Genomic DNA, 19,396 nt, shown 5'->3' on the forward strand with positions numbered 1-19,396 from the left:
GCTTTGCTTGTCCTTTCATGTCTGGCAATTTATCCTATCCTCATCTTAGACCTGAAATCATTCCTTATAGATGAAGAACTGCAGGTATGGCAAGAGGAGCAGGCTAATAGCTGGTTTACTAGTAACTTCAGATTTTCAGGGTGTTTCATGATTTTGTACTTTGTGTTAGGTACTTTGCAAGAAAGAATGAATCAACAAAGTCACCCGTGATACCTAAAATAAATCTGGAGGGAAGCAGTTCACTGAGGTTTCTGTTGATCCACTTTTGTTCACTTGCTGAGTCATTTTGGAAAATGTTTCCCTCGGTGTTAAACACCACTAAACAAGTGGGGGAACAGGGGAGAGTAAGTGGTTGATAAGTTCATAGGCAATAGGGAGGGATTATAGCAGGGTGCTAAAGACACAGGCTGTGGAGTCAGGCACACCACATTTGAATCACAGTTTCCTTATTCATAAAGTGGGAATAATAATAGATGATACATACTTTAAAAGTTGTAAAAATTAAATGAGATAATACATGTAAAATGATTAAGACTGTCTGGTAAACGTAGCTGCTAATTATTTCTGCTCCTACTCTATTGCTGTTAGATGATGGGGGAAGAGTAAGATGAGAACATTTTGGTGATTGGGTAGTAACTTTTCTTAGGTTGCTCTGGTGATTGACCTTGCCAGGTAGATTGTCATATGGCTTATCAGTTCATATAACCAACCTCCTTCCCTATTGGCTTTCTCCCTTGCTCCTTCCCCCCATTCCCTTGCATTTTATTGAGTTATAATTGACATACAGTAAATGCATTTTTTTAATGGAGTCTCACTCTTTTGCGCAGGCTGGAGTACAGTGGCATGATCATGGCTCACTGCAGCTCCAATCTCCCTGGGATCAAATGATCCCCCTACCTTAGTCACCCAAGTTGCTGGGACTACAGGTGCATACTACCACACCAGGCTAGTTTTTGTATTTGTTGTAGAGATGGGTTTTTGCCATGTTCCCCAGGCTGCTCTCAAACTCTTGGACTCAAGCGATCTGCTCACGTTGGCCTCCCAAGGTGCTGGGATTACAGACGTGAGCCACCACACCTGGCCAAACACATTTAAAGTACACAATTTGGGCTGGGTGCGGTGGCTCACGCCTGTAATCCTAGCACTTTGGGAGGGTGAGGTGGGTGGATTACTTGAGGTCAGGAATTCGAAACCAGCCTGGCCAACATGGTGAAACCATGCCTCTACTAAAAATACAAAACAATGGCCAGGTGCAGTGGCTCACGCCTATAATTCCAGCACTTTGGGAGGCTGAGGCGGGTGGATCACAAGGTCAGGAGATTGAGACCATCCTGGCTAACACGGTGAAACCTCATCTCTATTAAAAGTACAAAAAATTAGCTGGGCATGGTGGCGGGCGCCTATAGTCCCAGCTACTTGAGAGGCTAAGGCAGGAGAATGGCGTGAATCCAGAAGGCGAAGCTTGCAGTGAGCTGGGATCGCGCCACTGCACTCTAGCCTGGGCAACAGTGCAAGACTCCGTCTCAAAAAAAAAAAAAAAAAACCAAAAAAAATTAGCTGGGCATGGTGGCGGGCGCCTATAATCCCAGCCACTTAGGAGGCTGAGGCAGGAGAATCCCTTGAACCCGGAGGCAGAGGTTGTAGTGAGCCGAGATCATGGCACTGCACCACAGCCTGGGCAACAGAACGAGAATCTGTCTCAAAAAAAAATAATAAAGCAGTTTGATAAGTTTTGCATATATGCCTCTGAAACCATGACCACAATCAAAACATAAATCATATTGCATCACTTCCAAAAGTTTCCTTATGCCTTTTTGTAATCTCTTCCTCTCTCTCTCCTTCTCCCCAGTTTCTCTGTTCCTCTTCCACCATCCCTACACAGCCACTGGCTTACTTTCTGTCATGATAGATTACTTGCATTTTCTAGAGTTTTATATGAATGGAATCATGCAGTATACACTTTGTTTGTCTGATCTCTTCAGTATAATTCAGATTCACCTATTTTGTGTGTATTAATAGTTTATTCCTTTTTAATGCTGAGTAGTATTCCATTGCATTGACTTTTTAAAAATCAAATTATTAGTAGTATTTTTTAAACTGGGACATTTAAATCCTTTTTTAAATAAAGGCTCTGTGCAAAAAGCACAGAGGCTATAAAGATGAATGATTTGGAAATTGCCCTCAAGAAGTCAACAGTCTACGACTGTAGGTAATATATATGCAGACAACAATAATAATTCAAGGAGGAACTATAAGAGAAATGAAAAGTTTAGTAGGAGTTGAACAGGGGAGCCTACTTTTGCCCAAGTGAGGATGCTTAGGTGGGAAGCTATGGACTGGCAGAGATATTGAGGAAAGGGACAGGACATCACATGAGTAAAGAGTCTAGGTGTTAAAAGTGCAGAGCATATTCAGTGGTCCAGTTTGACTGGGTCTTTGCGTAAATACAGATGATTTCTTCTTCTGACTGCCAAGAAGGAGAATAAGTATAAGAAGATAAAGCTGGAAAAGTAAAATGGGAATCATGAAAGACTCACTTGCCATACCAAAGTAATTTCAACTTACTTGGTAATTCGTGGGGATCGTGGGAGTAGTTTAGAACAGTGGCATGGTGATATTTGAGCCAGTGTGTTAGCCAGAGGAGAAAATTTATCATAATAGTACCTATAGCATGTATTTATTTGAGACCTATTTATATTTGTTCCTTTAAAAAGTGTGAGGGCTTTGTAAAGTAAAAATAGAGGATTTTAAATGTATATACTGACAACTTGCAAAAATTAAATTAAGTTGAAATTAGTGGCTTTGTATTCTCCTTTTTTTTTTTTTTTTTTTTTCTTTCTTTCTTTCTTGAGACAGGGTCTCACTGTATCGCACAGGCTGGAGTGTGGTGGTGCGATCACAGTTCACTGCAGCCGCAACTTCCTGGGCTCAGGTGATTCTTCCACCTTTTCCTCTCAGGTAGCTGGGATTACAGGTGCACACCACCATGCCCAGCTAATTTTCTGTATTTTTTTTTGTAGAGACGAGGGTTTTGCCATGTTGCCCAGACTGGTCTTAAACTGCTGGGCTCGAGTGATCAGCCTGCTTCCACCTCCCAAAATGCTGGGATTACATGCATAAGCCACCATGCCCAGCCCTATTCTCCATAGTTTTGGCACTGAAATTACTGGTTTAATTTGAAGTATAGCATAAATATAGAAATAATTTCTAGTCCTGACCCCCTCACTTCCTCTGCTTTTAACATAATCGCTAGTCATGTTTAGAATGGATTCAGAAGTGAAAATGAATTGCATGGCTAAACTTGTTGCCCTTTCTTTTCCTTTTAGTAAGGATGAGTCTCTCTCTTCCTGCCCTTTCTGGCCTATCCTGAGTACCCAACCCTCTAGGGAATGGAAGGGGAAAATAGGCTCTTACTAACATGGGAGCTGGTGGGATGGGGTGCTGGCTAGGGGAACAACAGTTAAAGTTTGGAGATATGACTTACTTTTACATTTTCTTTCTTTTTTTCTTTTTTTTTTTTTTTTTGAGACGGAGTCTCACTCTTGTCGCCCAGGCTGGATTGCAATGGTGTCATCTTAGCTCAGTGCACCCTCTGCCTCCTGGGTTCAAGCAATTCTCCAGCCTTAGCCTCCTGAGTAGGTGGGACTGCAGGCATCCACCACAACACCTGGCTAATTTTTGTATTTTTAGTAAGTACAGGGTTTTACCCTGTTGGCCAAGCTGGTCTTGAACTCCTGATATCAAGTGATCCACCCATCTCGGCCTCCCAGAGTGTTGGAATTACAAGCGTGAGCCACCATGCCCGGCCCCAGAGATATGATTTAAATCAGGAATGGATAAGTGTGTGGTGTGACTACTCGAGCTTTGCTCCATTTTACCGCTACTCCTTTCCTGTCCTTGCAAGTCAGCAGATATTATGCTTTGTCTTTTCTTGATTGGACACAGTTACAGAGTCCTTGTGTACATAGTACTTCAGGCAGTACTTCTCTAACCAGGTAAAAATGCTCTTCATGAAGCCTGGGTTAAAGAATATTCTTGGGATATGTGAGTTTCAGAACTGACTCTTTGCTTGAGGTTTCTGAACCATAGCATTTGTTTAACAAGGAAACCAGAAAACCCTTAAATTCACCTTTCTCTCTGGTTAAAATTATTCATCTCATCTTCCTCCCTTGAATAGTCACTCATCTGTTAAAGAACTAAGAGTGAGGCCAGGCATGGTGGCTCATGCCTGTAATCCCAGCACTGTGGGAGGCCAAGGCCAGTGGATTGCTTGAGCCCAGGAACTCAAGACCAGCCTAGGAAACATGGCAAAACTCTGTCTCTACAAAAAAAAAATACAGATAATTAGCCAGACATGGTGGCACATACCTGTAGTCCCAGCTACTCAGGAGGCTGAGGTAGGATAATCACCTGAGCCTAGGAGGCTGAGGCTGCAGTGAACCATGATTGTACCACTGTACTCCAGGCAGGATTACAGTGTGAGACTCTGTCTCAAAAAAAAAAAAAAACACAAAACAGTAAAACCTAAACTACTACTCATACAGTAAGATTAGGTTTCTGATCATTAAAAATAGCTTATTTAGCTGTGTCAGTAAAGGATGTGTCCAATAACTGATTTTTCCATTATAGGAGACTTGTATGGCGCTATTGGCTCTCCTGTACGGTTAGCAAGGACTGTGGTGGTTGGCAAACGACAAGACATGGTCCAGAGGCTACTTTATTTTCTTACTTATTTTATAAGATGCTCTGAACTTCAAGAAACGCATCTTTTAGAAAATGGAGAAGATGAAGCCATTGTTATGCCAGGCACAGTAATTACTACCACTTTAGAGAAAGGTGAAATAGAAGAATCGGAGTATGTCCTTGTCACAATGCATAGAAACAAAAGCAGTTTGCTCTTTAAAGAGTCAGAAGAAATAAGAACTCCCAGTTGTAACTGTAAATATTGCAGTCATCCACTCCTTGGGCAAAATGTAGAGAACATTTCACAACAAGAGAGAGAAGATGCTCAAAACAGCTCTAAGGAGCTGCTAGGAATTTCAGATGAGTGCCGGATGATTTCTCCTTCTGACTGCCAAGAAGAAAATGCTGTTGATGTTAAACAGTACAGAGATAAATTAAGAACTTCCCTTGATGCCAAGTTAGAGACGGTTGTTTGCACAGGATCTGTTCCAGTAGACAAATGTGCATTGTCAGAGTCAGGCTTAGAGCCAACAGAGGAAACATGGCAGAGTGAGAAGTTGCTGGATTCAGACAGTCACACAGGCAAAGCAATGAGATCCACAGGAATGGCTGTGGAGAAAAAACCTCCAGATAAGATTGTGCCTGCTTCATTTTCTTGTGAGGCTGCCCAGACAAAGGTTACTTTCCTGATTGGGGATTCTATGTCACCTGATTCAGATACTGAGCTTCGAAGTCAGGCAGTGGTAGATCAGATTACCAGACATCACACCAAACCGTTGAAAGCAGAAAGAGGGGCTGTTGATCAGCATCAAGAAACTAAACAAACAACTAAGGACCAATCTGGAGAGTCTAATATACAGAAGATGGTTTCTGAAGAGCCCTGTGAACTTCCCTGTTGGAATCATTCAGACCCAGAAAGCATGAGCTTATTTGACGAATATTTTAATGATGATTCAATTGAAACCAGGACTATTGATGATGTTCCAATTAAAACAAGTGCAGATAGTAAAGACCATTGCTGTATGTTAGAGTTTTCAAAAATATTGTGTGCAAAAAATAACAAACAGAACAATGAATTTTGTAAATGTATAGAAACAGTTCCCCAAGATTCATGTAAAACCTGCTTTCCTCAGCAGGACCAAAGAGATACACTCTCCATTCTTGTCCCCCATGGGGATAAAGAGAGTTCAGATAAAAAAATTGCTGTAGGAACTGAATGGGACATTCCAAGAAATGAAAGTTCAGATAGTGCCCTTGGGGATAGTGAAAGTGAAGATACAGGTCATGATATGACTAGACAAGTTAGCAGTTATTATGGAGGAGAGCAAGAAGATTGGGCAGAAGAGGATGAGATACCTTTTCCTGGGTAAGTAGGAAGTTTTCACCTATAATGGGCCCTATATAAATATGTACCATTCTTTTCTTTAGCTGGTCTCTGAAGGTTAGTATAAAAGAAGAGATCATTGTCCTGGAAAGCTCTCTCTTATTTTCATATTCTCGTAACTCATAAGAAGGAGTAGAGGCTAAGCCCCAGAAATACCCCGGAAAGGTTTTATGAAGACCTCAGAGAAAAGTTAAAGGATCTGGTTGATAAGTATAAGATTTCTTATTGCTTAGAAGGTTTCAAACCATTTAGGAGTGACTTCTGCCCCAAAAAAGGACATGCTGAGCCTGGCAGTTAGGGAGTACTAATCCCTGAGATGTTAGAATGGCTGTTAGAAATAGATTTGGCCAAGACTAAGAGGAAAACAGAGAATGTATACTTTGGGTCAAGTATGCAAGGAGAAGATTCATGCTTGAGAAACGTTACATACCCAGCTTTGGACTTGTGAGGCATTTAATTGTTTTGTTTTAGATGATTGTTTTCATAATCTGGTTGTATTAAGAATGTGCTACAAACACAAAGTACAGTTCTCTTAAAGTCTGTTAGGGAAGATTGATCCTCACTTCATTACGCAGTTGCTCATCAGACCTTCTCTGAATAAGAAGGAGTATTTTATTTTCTGATAGAGCACTTGAACCAGTTTTTAAATAAGGATGATTTTACTCTTGATTTTACTATTATTAGCATTTTACTCTTAATTTTTACGATTATTACCATTATATAAGGATGAATTTGCAGTTGATTTTAATACAGACTAGTGTTAAATATGAACTAGTAGAATTGATGTTTTTTTTGTTGTTTTTTTTTGTTTTTTTTTTACTGGTTAAATATATTTATTACTAATTAGATGTCTTTTGGGGGCATTTTTATTCCAGGTCAAAGTTAATCGAAGTGAGTGCTGTTCAGCCCAACATTGCCAACTTTGGGAGGTCCTTGCTGGGTGGTTACTGCTCATCTTATGTGCCTGACTTTGTTCTTCAAGGAATTGGGAGTGATGAGAGGTTTCGTCAGTGTCTGACATCAGATTTATCTCATGCTGTGCAGGTGAGTGACCTTCACTGTTTTTGAGTTTATTTAGAAGAAACTCTGTTAACTGACAGAACCCAAAATTGCCTTACATTTTTGGTCATACTTTTTACAACACAAGCATTGTTCTCTGAAACCATCACTTTATATTCAGTGCCCGTATCTTTGTATCTGTCACTGTGAAAGCAAATAAAGTTCCAGAAATCTATCCACGTGGATATCTGAAATACAGAAAGTACTGTATGTATTCATGGATGTCCATCAACTAGGTTATTTACAGTATCAAAAATTTGCAAGTGCTAAGTTTGAATGGAATTATTTTCTTAATTTCCTTTTCACATTACTCATTGCTTACATATAGAAGTGGGATTGGCTTTTGTGTATTGATCTTATATCCTGTGGTCTTTCTGAAACTCTTATTAGTCTATTCATTTTTCTGTATAAGTTGCCTAAGGTTTTCTACGCACAGGCTCATGTTATCAGTGAATAGATAGTTTTAAATCTTTCTTAACAATCTGGATGACTTTTGTCCCTGCTGCCCCCAACTTTTTTTTTTTTTTTTTTTTGGACTCAATTGTACTGGTTAGAATTTTCAATACAATGTTGCATGGAAGTGGTGACCATGGACATCACTGCCTTATTCCTGATCTTAGGGGAAAGACATTGCATCTTTCATGATTAAGTATGATGTTAGCTGTAAGGTTCTTGTGATGCCCTTTATTAGATGGAAGAAGTTGCCTTTTTATTTTTACTTTGTTTAACCGAATGCTTCTTTTAGAGACAGGCAGTTGCCTTTTATCCTAGTTTTTAGACGGTTTGGGTTTTTTTGTCCATCCTTTAATCATGAATGAGTGTGGGATTTTGTCATATGCTTTTTCTCAGTGTCTACTGAGATGGTATTGTCATATTGTTTTTCATCTTTAAACTCTTAATGTCGTGGATTTCATTAATTAATTTTTAGATGTTAAACCAACCATTGTATTCTTAGGAAGCAATCCCCACTCTATCATGGTATATAATTTTTTAATATGTTGCTGGACTTGATTTACCAATATCTTGCTGTAGATATTAGAGTCTGCATTTGTGAGAAATACTGCTTTTTAGTTTTCTTGTGATGTCTTCGTCTAGCTCTGATAATCAGGGTAATACTGGCCTTATACAGAGTGCTGGGAAGTATGTCCTTCTCTATTTTCTGGAAGAGTTTCTAGAAGATTAGTACTATTTTTTTTTCTCTAAACATTTGGTAGAATTCACTAGTGAAACCATCTGCATCCAGGCTTTTAAGAATAAGAATATTTTAAATTGCTAATTTAATTTATTCACCTTTTGTATATTTAGATTTTCTATTTCTTTCTGAGCCAATTTTGGTAATTTTTGTCTTTTAGGAATTTATTAGTTTCATTTAAGTGGCCTAATTTATTAGAATAAAGTTGTTTATGGTATACACTTATAATCCTTTTAGTTTTTATAAGGTCGCTAGTAATGTCCCCTCTTTTGTTCCTGAATTTTGGAATATGTGTTTTTGTTTGTTTGTTTGTTTGTTTTTCAAATGGTGAGGGTTTCTCCAAAGAGAAGTTCATTTGTGGTTTCATTTCAATTGTATATATTTTTTGCCCATATGCATCAAGGATTAGCAAGCTATGGACAGTGGGCCAAATGGTTCTGCTTTTTATAGATAAAGTTTTATTAGAACACAGCCACAGTCATTCATTTATATACTCTCTGGCTATGTTCATGCCTAAAAGCAGAGTTGAGTCATTGAGAGAGAGACCTTTCAGCCCCCAAATCCTAAAGTATTTTCTGTTAATTCTTTTTTTTTTTTTTTTTTCTTGAGACACAGTCTTGCTCTGTCATCCAGGCTGGAGTACAGTGGTGCCATCTCAGCTCAGTGTAATTTCTGCCTCCCAGGTTCAAGCGATTCTCCTGCCTCAGCCTCTCAAGTAGCTGGGATTACAGGCGCCCACTACCACACCTGGCTAATTTTTGTGTTTTTAGTAGAGATGGGTTTTCACCGTGTTGACCAGGTTGGTCTGGAACTCCTGACCTCAGGTGATCCACCTGCCTTGGCTTCCCAGAGTGCTGGGATTACAGGTGTGAGCCACTGCAGCTGGCCAGATCTGATAAATTTTGATCTGTTGTATTTTCAGTTTCATTCATTTCAAAATGTTTTTAAATTTTGCATGCAACTTCTTTGCTTATGAGTTATTTAGAAGTATGCTGTTTAATTTACAAATATTTATGGAATTCTCAAAAATTGTTTTGTTGGTTTCTAATTTTATTCCATTATGGTTGGAGAACCTACTTTGTTCACCCCTGGTAAATTTATTGAGACTTGTTTTATGGCACTTGAAAAAAATATATATTCTGCTCTTGTTGAGATGTTCTGTAGCTATCAGGTCAAGTTAGATAATCATTAGATAATAGTCTTAATTAAGTCTTTTATGCCCTTGCTGATTTTTGGTTTGGTTCTGCCATCAATTATTGAGAATGAAATATTGAAGTCTTCAGCTATTGTTTTGTTGAATTTTCTATTTCTCCCTTCAATTGTACGTATCACTTTAATACTTCACTTTAATAACAAAATCTGGCCACCTCTCAATTTAAAAAGTTAATAAAGAAATGGAGAGGCCCGGCATGGTGACTCACGCCTATAATCCTAGCAATTTGGGAGGCCGAGGTGGGTGGATTACTTGAGGTCAGGAGTTTGTGAGCAGCCTGGCCAACATGGTGAAACCGTGCCTCTACAAAAATACAAAAATTAGCTGGGTGTGGCGGCGTGTGCCTGAAATCCCAGCTGCTTGGGAGGCTGAGGCAGGAGAATCACTTGAATCCAGGAGGTGGAGGTTGCAGTGAGCCAAGTTCATGCCACTGCACTCCAGCCTGGGCAACAGGGCAAGACAACCATCTCAAAAAAAAAAAAAGAAAGAAAGAAAAGAAAACAGAGGCTGGGCGCAGTGGCTCAAGCATGTAATCCCAGCACTTTGAGAGGCCGAGACGGGCGGATCACGAGGTCAGGAGATAGAGATCATCCTGGCTAACACAGTGAAACCCCGTCTCTACTAAAAAATACAAAAAAACTAGCCGGACGAGGTGGTGGGCGCCTGTAGTCCCAGCTACTCGGGAGGCTGAGGCAGGAGAATGGTGTGAACCTGGGAGGCGGAGTTTGCAGTGAGCCGAGATCCGGCCACTGCATTCCAGCCTGGGCAACAGAGCGAGACTCTGTCTCAAAGAAAAAAAAAAGAAAACAAAAATGAAGAAAGCCAAGTGGGAAATGATGGATGAGAATATGTGGCTCAGTGAGCAATAGTCAGTCAGTTGTTAGCCAATAAGGTTTAAACCTTTTGTGTTTGTAGAAAGTTACCTAAGTTGTAAAGTTTGGTGTTTTATTGGATAGTAGAGAAATTATGGCAAATATAGATAAAAACAATTTGTGAAAATAACTTATCAGAAGTTGTGCTCTTCATATTTAAAGGGTAGTTTGCTCAGCTTTTGAATACCAATCAAATAAGTATTTATTGATCTACTGTGTTCTGAATATAGTGCCAGTACTCCAAGGGATATATGTATGAAAAAGAAAAAGTTTCTGACTTCAAGTTTTTAACTTAGCAGCAGAGGAAGTAAGGCCAAGTGTATGAATAAATGTAGTATAAAACATAACAAAAGTAATGTCTGAGGAAGATACTTGAATGTATTATTGCTTCAAGGGACAGAATTTTTATCAGTTGGTGGTAATGGATGCCCTTCAGGGTAAAGGAACCGTTTCTAGTTTTTTCAATGCTTTCCTCCCAATGCCTGATATAGTGCCTACTATTTGTTGAATTACTTGGTTAAGGAATTATATATGAGTTCTTCTAATGCACTCTGTGTCTTCTAATGCATTCTTGTCTTTTTTTATGTCTGATCCTAGTTGCTTAGTCTCTTTTCTTCTTTCATGTATACCCATCGCCAAACACAGTGTCTTTTGACTTTCTCTGTGAAAGCTTGGCATTGGAAAGCGTTGCTACTTCCTAATGAAGATAAAGACAACATTTTGATTTTAAGGGTTTCTACCTGCTATTATAGGATGAATAATAATAGTATTTAGTTTTTATTGTTTCCTTACTGTGTCCCAGGCACTTAAATGTACTTAATCTTATAATAATCCTTTGAGGTACTTATTATTGTTATCTTTGTGTTTCACATATGGCTCAGAGAAGTTTTTAAGTTACGTAGATAGGGAGTGGCAAAAGTAGAATTCAGTCATTATCTGCCTGTTCTTAAGCTGCTTTGCCATACTGTTACTAAAACAGATGAACAGAGAGTCATACAAATAGCAAAATCACCATTACAAAGTTTATAACACTTTTATATTAGTGATCTCAGGTCTGTTGCTCTTAGATTCCTTCCACTGTGGTAAAAAGGAAGGAGCTATTTGTCTTTCCCCCTCTGTTTTAGTAATTGGGTTTCTAGTCTTTCCCTCTCATATTGTCATTTAGTCATGTAAGTATACTATCAAAGCACTATTATAGAAAAATTTGACAAAAAGAAAAATAAAATATCTTCAATCTCAGCACTGAAAGGTTGTTGAATTTTTTTATCAATCATTTTTCCAAAGCATGTATAGGATTTCTAAAAAAATTATTTGGTCGGGCGCGGTGGCTCACGGCTGTAATCTCAGCACTTTGGGAGGCTGAGGCAGGCGGATCACGAGGTCAGGAGATTGAGACCATCCTGGCTAACATGGTGAAACCCCCTCTCTTTACTAAAAATACAAAAAATTAGCCGGGCGTGGTGGCGGATGCCTGTAGTCCCAGCTATTCAGGAGGCTGAGGCAGGAGAATGGCGTGAACCCAGGAGGCGGAGCTTCCAGCGAGCTGAGATCACACCACCGTACTCCAGCCTGGGTGACAGAGCAAGACTCCGTCTCAAAAAACAAAACAAAACAAAAAAATTATTTTAGGCCAGGTGTGGTGGCTCACACCTGTAATCCCAGCACTTTGGGAGGCCAAGGTAGGCAGATCACAAGGTCAGAAGTTCGAGACCAGTCTGGCCAACATAGTAAAACCCCGTCTCTACTAAAAATACAAAAAATTAGCTGGGTGTGGTAGTGGGTATCTGTAATCCCAGCTACTTGGGAGGCTGAGACAGGAGAATCGCTTGAACCTGGGAGGCAGAGGTCGCAGTGAGCCGAGATTGCACCATTGCACTCCAGCCCAGGCGACAGTGCGAGACTCTGTTTCAAAAAAAAAAAAACAAACACACACACACACAAAAATATATATATATATATATTTTAATCCTTGCATACTTAAAGTTTATCATATTTAACATGAAAATATGTGATTACATGCAAAAACATACAGGATCCTGTTAATATATAAGTAATGGAAGTGATTTTTTAAAAAAAATATATAGTCCTATTTTTCTGAATTATAAGAGGAGAGTGTCTTTTCTTTGTCTCCCCACTTTTTAAGAAAGTAACATTTTTCTTAATATATATTCATTATACAAAATGTTGAAATGTAAAGAAAGCCAAACACAAATTTTCCTAACTCTACCATCAGCTATTCTTAATAGAGAAACTTCCTCCAGGGATTAGGCAGCATTGTGGCTTCTCATAAAACCCAGAATTGGCCACTGACTAATGGTGTACCATAAGACAGAATATTTACTCTAGGAAAGCCTCAATCTCTTTGGCTATAATGAAAGTAATACTGACGTTTGTATACCAGACTTATACTGTGTGGTTATATTAGTCACACTGTGCTTTGCATCTTCTTGTTATGATTATTATTCTGTGTGTATGTGTATTTATGTATCATATATATGTCTGAAGCCTTATATATAAAAGATATGTTTGTGTATATCTGTGTATTTATACAGTACATATTTTTATATAGTTGAGTCCTTATATGTAAAATATATGTGTGTATATATATTTATATATACCTATATTTTTATACTCTATATTATTTTATATTATGTTTTAAATTTTGCTTTTGTCACATAACAGTTAATATAATATTTCCCCATACTAACATAGTGTGTAAACATTGTTTTTAATGTATATGGATTATTGCATGGTTTTGTCATAGTTTATGTTTCTCACCATTCTCCTATTGCTGTTTTTTGCTTTTTGTTTTTTGTTTATTTTTTTGAGACAGGGTCTTGCTCTGTCATCAAGGCTAGAGTACAGTGGCACAAACATGGCTTACTGGAGCCTTGAACTCCTGGGCTCAAGCAATCCTCGTACCTCAGCTTCCCCAGTAGCTGGGATTGTAGGCACATGCCAGCATGCCCGGCTAACGTGTTTACTTTTTGTGAAGACGAGGTCTTGCTGTATTATCCAGGCTCGTCTCGAACTCTGGACCCTCAAGTAATCCTCCCACCTCAGCCTCCCAAAAATCTTGTTCTAAAGAGAAAGCCAAGTTTCACCTTTGCATTAGTGTATTAGTAACGTTAAACCTAATTCTTAATAAGACCTTATAAACAAATCTATTCAATCTTAATTAGTTTAACCATAAGGTAAAATTTTAATAAACCTTTTTAAATCTTTTACAATTTTCTATTAAGCAGTAGATCAATTCAGTAAGAAAACCATGTTATTCAGACACATGAGCCCAGATTTTGGCCCTGCATTAGTGTGCTCTTATTTTAGTGTTCAACATACAGAAAAATTAAATAATCCCCTTCAAATCTTAGCAAACTTGCCTATACCTACAGAACTTCCTTTATAAGATCAACACTTCACAAACCCTTTACACCTTGCTTAAACCTTCAGTTTTGTCCCATTACTCTTTTAGGTTAAGACAATTGTTAAAACCCTCTGAGCTAGACGAAATTTCATTTCCTTTAACAAAAACCATATTCCCATGCCTTCTTATAGCCTCCCACCAAAACCACATTCTTTTTTCCTTCTACACCTTGCATATAAAACTGTTTTTCCAGTAGTCTGACGTGCATGCTGCACTGTTAACTTTTAGCACATTTTATTTTTGGCGAGAAACCTGGTAAACAAGCAATTTTAGCCATGTATAATATTGCAGAACCCATGACTTTTCCCAGTCTAGCCAGGGGACCTGCCTAACTCCATATGTCTCCAGGCCTTTCCTAGAATCTATTGGCTGTAGAACAGACAAGCAATTAGTAAAAGTCACAGAAGCAGTTTATCACCTTAAAACATCGAGCAGTGTTTGACCTGCCAAATTTAGACTAAATATATAAACTTTGAAGACATTTTCATTTTACTTTACCAATAATCTTCTGTCTTTTTTATTTACAAAAAGATTATTAGAATCATGAGACCTGCAGGCATTCAAGTTTCCATTTTTCTGACAATGTTTGATTCAAGTGCTTGTTTTTCTTTAAGCCAATTAACTGGAGCTCTGTATATAAACATCACACACTCAACACATATAAATACACAGAAACAGAGAATCAAGACAAAGTTCCATTGACCGAGAAGTTTTTGGAGGGAAGGCTGGAGCTTTCAAACAACATCTATACATGTAGCCCAAATATCAGCTTTAATTAAGTCGATTTCTGACTATGGAGCTCTCAAGAGAAAAGTTCTTTTAAAATCTTTTATTACCAGATTTCAGTGAGGACAAACTCCGACTTTTGAATCCTTTTACTAGAGGTAACCTTCTATGTGAAATTAATAAGCCTTAACTAAGGGGATGACTTAAACAGGGATGCAGGAGGTGTCTCCAAAGAGATGGTAAACGATTTATAAGATCTAGAACATACCCCAGGCCAGCCGCGGTGGCTCACACCTGTAATCCCAGCACTTTAGGAGGCCGAGGCAGGTGGATCACTTGAGGTCAGGAGTTCAAGACCAGCCTTACCAACATGGCAAAACCCTGTCTCCACTGAAAATACAAAAATTAGCCGTGAGGCGCAGTGGCATACACCTGTAATCCCGCTACTCAGGAGGCTGAGGCAGGAGAACTGCTTGAACCCGGGAGACCAAGGTTGCAGTGAGCCAGGATTGTGCCACTGCACTCCAGCCTGGGTGACAGAGCGAGACTCCATCTCAAAAAAAAAAAAAAAAAAAAAAAAATCTAGAATATCTCCAAAGGTGTAGTTCAGAGAAAAAATTCGAGATAAGAAATGAGAAGCTGTGCATGGAAGGGAAAAGAATCAATAAATGGCAAAAGTTCCACAAGTATTAAACCAAAAAGGACTTGCTCCCAAAGCCTAGAATTGAACCCAAGCCACCCACCACTGTGGGAGGGCAATGCCTTTGCAACTGACCTGCAGTACAAGGTGACTGCTGTTGTCTTTCTCAGAAGGAGTCTAGAGCATTTTCAAGCTTGCAAAGGATTTTAACTGCTCAAGAGAATTTTCTAAGACTAACCACGTCATTATTATGCATCCTTCTCTTAATTTAACCTTTTTCTTTCATTGAGGTAATCAGTTCCAATAGTGACTCAATCTAAGAAACCTATTAAAGTCTAGATGGTAATTTTCTAGTTTTTTTTGTTTTTTCCTTTCTTTTTACATTAGAAGCAAAAGGTATCTAGGGTAGAAGAGGCATCTCCATGATCCCCAAGAATTCACTCTCAGAAATGGGCTTAAGATAGCAAAAGATGACAAAAGCCCTATAGAGATGGGACCTTTTCAGACAAAACTCACCCAAGGGCTTGACACATTTGGGATGAGGAATGTGCTGACTCATCTCAAACTCCCAGCACTTTCAGATTGGGTGCCTGACATGAACTTGAAAATTCCTGTTCTCTGGATGGTGGAGACCAAGAGAGAGTATCCCCACATGGTCACAAAGTCATGCTCTCAAGGATGTAAAACAAGATTAGAGGGAAGCCTCATTTAGTTTTTGTTTCAGGGACCCACAGCAAAGTTTGTAACTGACCCATCGAGAAGTACACCAGAATCATTGCAACCTCAGAGTAACCTCTCACAAGTCCTTTTTCTTATTAATCAACAGTGATTTTTACCATTCACTTACCTGATTTGCTCAGATGAGAGAGAGAGGCCAGAAGCCTCACCGGTAAGAAATTCTTACCTTTTGTCAGCACGGCGGGTTTCTGATTTCCCTTTCCCTGAGCGACCCTGGCAGTGTTGGCCACCGCACCATAGTCACAAAGGAGAATTACTTTTGTGTGTTTCATGGAACCATAGGCGAAAACCTCTCGACTTTGTCAGATTTCACTCAATAGGCTGTGCGGGGGAGCGAGGGAGAGGGGCGTGAGACCACCAAATTAACATTCTTTATCTCAACCTGGTGAAACACATATAACAAAACAGACAGTAGTCACTTTGCTCAGCACCTAATACTGACTTGTCAAGGCTCAAACTTTTTCCAGTGCGTCCCTGTCATCTTTGATCCACTCAACGTAGGGAGGGATGACCTCTGACTGGGAATTCATTGGGTGATGTCTGGACAACATGAAGAGCAGACAGTCACCCCAGGTCAAACCTGTTGAACTTCCTTCACTGCTCAGCGAATGTGATCAAATAAGGAAGGTTCTCCAAGTTAGGTCTGCTGGACTTCCATCACCAGTTCCTTTAGAGATCCCCTCTAGATGTACAAACACACACATACAACAAAGACAAGATGGACAGAACGTCTCCCAAACCAAGATTCCTAAGCAGGAATTCCAAGAGTATGCTTTCCAAAGTAACCTATTCTCTGAGAAATCTCCCTGAAATCTTCCTTTTTGAGGAGAAGTCTCCCCAACCAAGACCCTTCATACTAATTAGGGAGAGCCAATCGAGATCCCTGAAGGGGCCAAACTTAGATCCCTTAAGAAGCCAAACCAGTTAGGAGAAGGAAGGAGGCATTGGCACCACCTAGAATACCCACCAGACCAGTTTAGAGATGTCTTTACAGGAACAATTTCTCTACTGCAATTAAATCCATGGGCCAGCAGTGTGTTGCTGGTAGAGATAGTGCCAGCGTCAGCCCCCAGTCCAGGAGAACTATGCAGCCACTTGGGCTGGCCTCTGGATCTGTTGCTTGTGGGGGACTGCCAAACCGTGGGCAGGTAGCCACAAGGGTGATCCCAGACAAGCCCCCAAATTTGTAACCACCCAGGGGTTCTTCCTGCCCGCTGCATAAAGACAGACCATGGTATTGTAGTGGAGAAAAAGTTCAATACACACAAGGTCAGCCACCCCATGTGGGAGTTGGAGTTCATACTCAAATCATCTGCTTTAAAGCTTGTAGGTTAGGGGTTTTTTAAAGGCAGTTTGGAGGAAGGGGTGGGGTGGCCAGGTAACAGGTACTTGCAGCTGATTGGGTGGGGCAGAAATCATAGGGGGGTTGAAGCTGTCCTCCTGGGGCCAAATCTTCTGGATGGGGCTACAGGAGTGGGTTGTCAGTCCAGGTGGAGCCAAGGGTGTCAGACATGCAAAAAAACCTGGAAAGATATCTCAAAATGCCAGTGTACAATAGTGGTGTTATTTGCAATTGGGAAAGTTTCATTTCTTACAACCTCCAGAATAATGTCTGCGCCTTAGCAGGACTCAAACTCCTCTCCTCGTTTCAGCCTGATGGCTTCCTTTTAGCTTTACAAAAGCAGTTGAGTTTTGGGCAAGGCCTATTATCATTTAAACTGTAGCGTGGGCCACCAAGACGGTGTCCACCCTGCAAGCACAGAGCCTCACCCTCACCACTCCGCCGCCCATCCACACCCGCCGCTGGTTCACCATGGATGATATTGCTGCACTTGTCATCAACGACAGCTCCAGCATGTGCAAGGTCTGCTTCACGGGCAACAATGCCCTGGGCTGTCTTCCCTTCCATCATGCGGCACCCGAGGCACCAGGGTGTGATGATGGGCATGAGTCAGAAGGACTCCTATGTGGGCGACAAGGCTCACAGCAAGAGAGGCATCATGACCCTGAAGTACCACGTCAAGCATGGCATCATCACCAACTGGGATGACATGGAGAAGATCTGGCACCACACCTTCTACAACGAGCTGCATGTGGCTCCCGAGGAGCACCCTGTGCTGCTGACTGAGAGCCCCCTGAATCCAAGGCCAACCACAGGAAGATGACCCAGATCATGTTTGAGACCTTCAACACCCCAGCCATGTATGTGGCCATCCAGGCCATGCTGTCCCTATACACCTCTGGCCGTACCACTGGCATCGTGATGGACTCCAGCGATGGGGTCAACCACCCTGTGCCCATCTAGGAGGGTTATGCTTTCCTCCATGCCATCCTGCGTCTGGACGTGGCTGGCCGGGACCTTACTGACTACCTCATGAAGATCCTCACTGAGCACAGCTACAGCTTTACCACCATGGTCGAGTGGGAAATCGTGTGTGACATCAAGGAGAAGCTATACTGTGTCGCCCTGGACTTTGAGCAGGAGATGGCCATGGCGGCCTCCAGTCCTCTCTGGAGAAGGGCTATGAGCTGTCCAGTGGCCAGGTCATCACCATTGGCAATGAGCTCTCCCACTGCCCCAAGGCACTCTTCCAGCCTTCCTTCCTGGGCATGGAATGCTGTGACATCCACAAAACTACCTTCAGCTCCATCATGAAATGTGACATGGACATCCGCAAAGACCTGTACGCCAACACAGTTTTGTTTGGCGGCAACAACATGTACCCTGGCACTGCCAACAGGATGAAGAAGGAGAGCATCACTCTGGTGCCCAGCGTGATGAAGATCAAGATCATTGCTCCTCCCGAGAGCGCAAATACTTCATGTGGATGGGCGGCTCCATCCTGGCCTTGCTGTCCACCTTCCAGCAGATGTGGATCAGCAAGCAGGAGTGCGGTGAGTCCGGCCTCTCCGTCGTTCACCACAAATGCTTCTAGGCAGATTGTTACTTAGTTGCGTTACACCCTTTCTTGACAAAACCTGACTTGTGCAGAAAACAAGATGAGATTGGCATGGCTTTATTTGTTTTTTTGTTTTTGGTGGTGATTTTTTTTTTTTTTTGGCTAGACTCAGGATTTAAAAACTGGAACAGTGAAGGTGACAGCAGTCGGCTGGAGCGAGCATCCCCCAAAGTTCTACAATGTGGCCAAGGACTTTGATTGTACATTGTTCTTTTTTCTAATAGTCATTCCAAATATTGTGAAAGGCATTGCTACAGGAAGTCCCCTGCCCTCCTAAAAGCCACCCCACTTCTCTCTAAGGAGAATGGCCCAGTCCTCTCCCGAGTCCACACAGGGGAGGTAATGGTATTGCTTTTGTGTAAATTATGTAATGCAAAATTTTTTAATCTTCGCCTTAATACTTTTTTATTTTGTTTTACTTTGAATGATCAGCCTTCGTGGCCCCCTTTTTTGTCCCCCAACTTGAGATGTATAAAGGCTTTTGGCCACCCTTGCTGTGGGTGGA

The 19,396-nt window shown here is 40.7% G+C and overlaps 1 protein-coding gene and 1 pseudogene across 3 annotated transcripts in view; both read left to right on the plus strand.

Moving 5' to 3' along the window:
• FNIP1 (folliculin interacting protein 1) overlaps positions 1-19,396 on the plus strand; it is a 155,126-nt gene that overhangs the window by 118,569 nt on the left and 17,161 nt on the right. For all 3 annotated transcript variants that reach the window (XM_033181332.1, XM_033181335.1, XM_033181334.1), the window contains 2 exons: positions 4,630-6,049; positions 6,943-7,111. In XM_033181332.1, the coding sequence (XP_033037223.1) occupies positions 4,630-6,049; positions 6,943-7,111 (1,589 nt within the window). The remainder of the gene's footprint in view (positions 1-4,629; positions 6,050-6,942; positions 7,112-19,396) is intronic.
• On the plus strand, positions 17,354-19,121 carry LOC117065908 (annotated as a pseudogene).

The sequence above is a fragment of the Trachypithecus francoisi genome, unplaced genomic scaffold, assembly GCF_009764315.1.
Source record: "Trachypithecus francoisi isolate TF-2019V2 unplaced genomic scaffold, Tfra_2.0 Lachesis_group2, whole genome shotgun sequence".
Lineage (NCBI taxonomy): Eukaryota > Metazoa > Chordata > Mammalia > Primates > Cercopithecidae > Trachypithecus > Trachypithecus francoisi.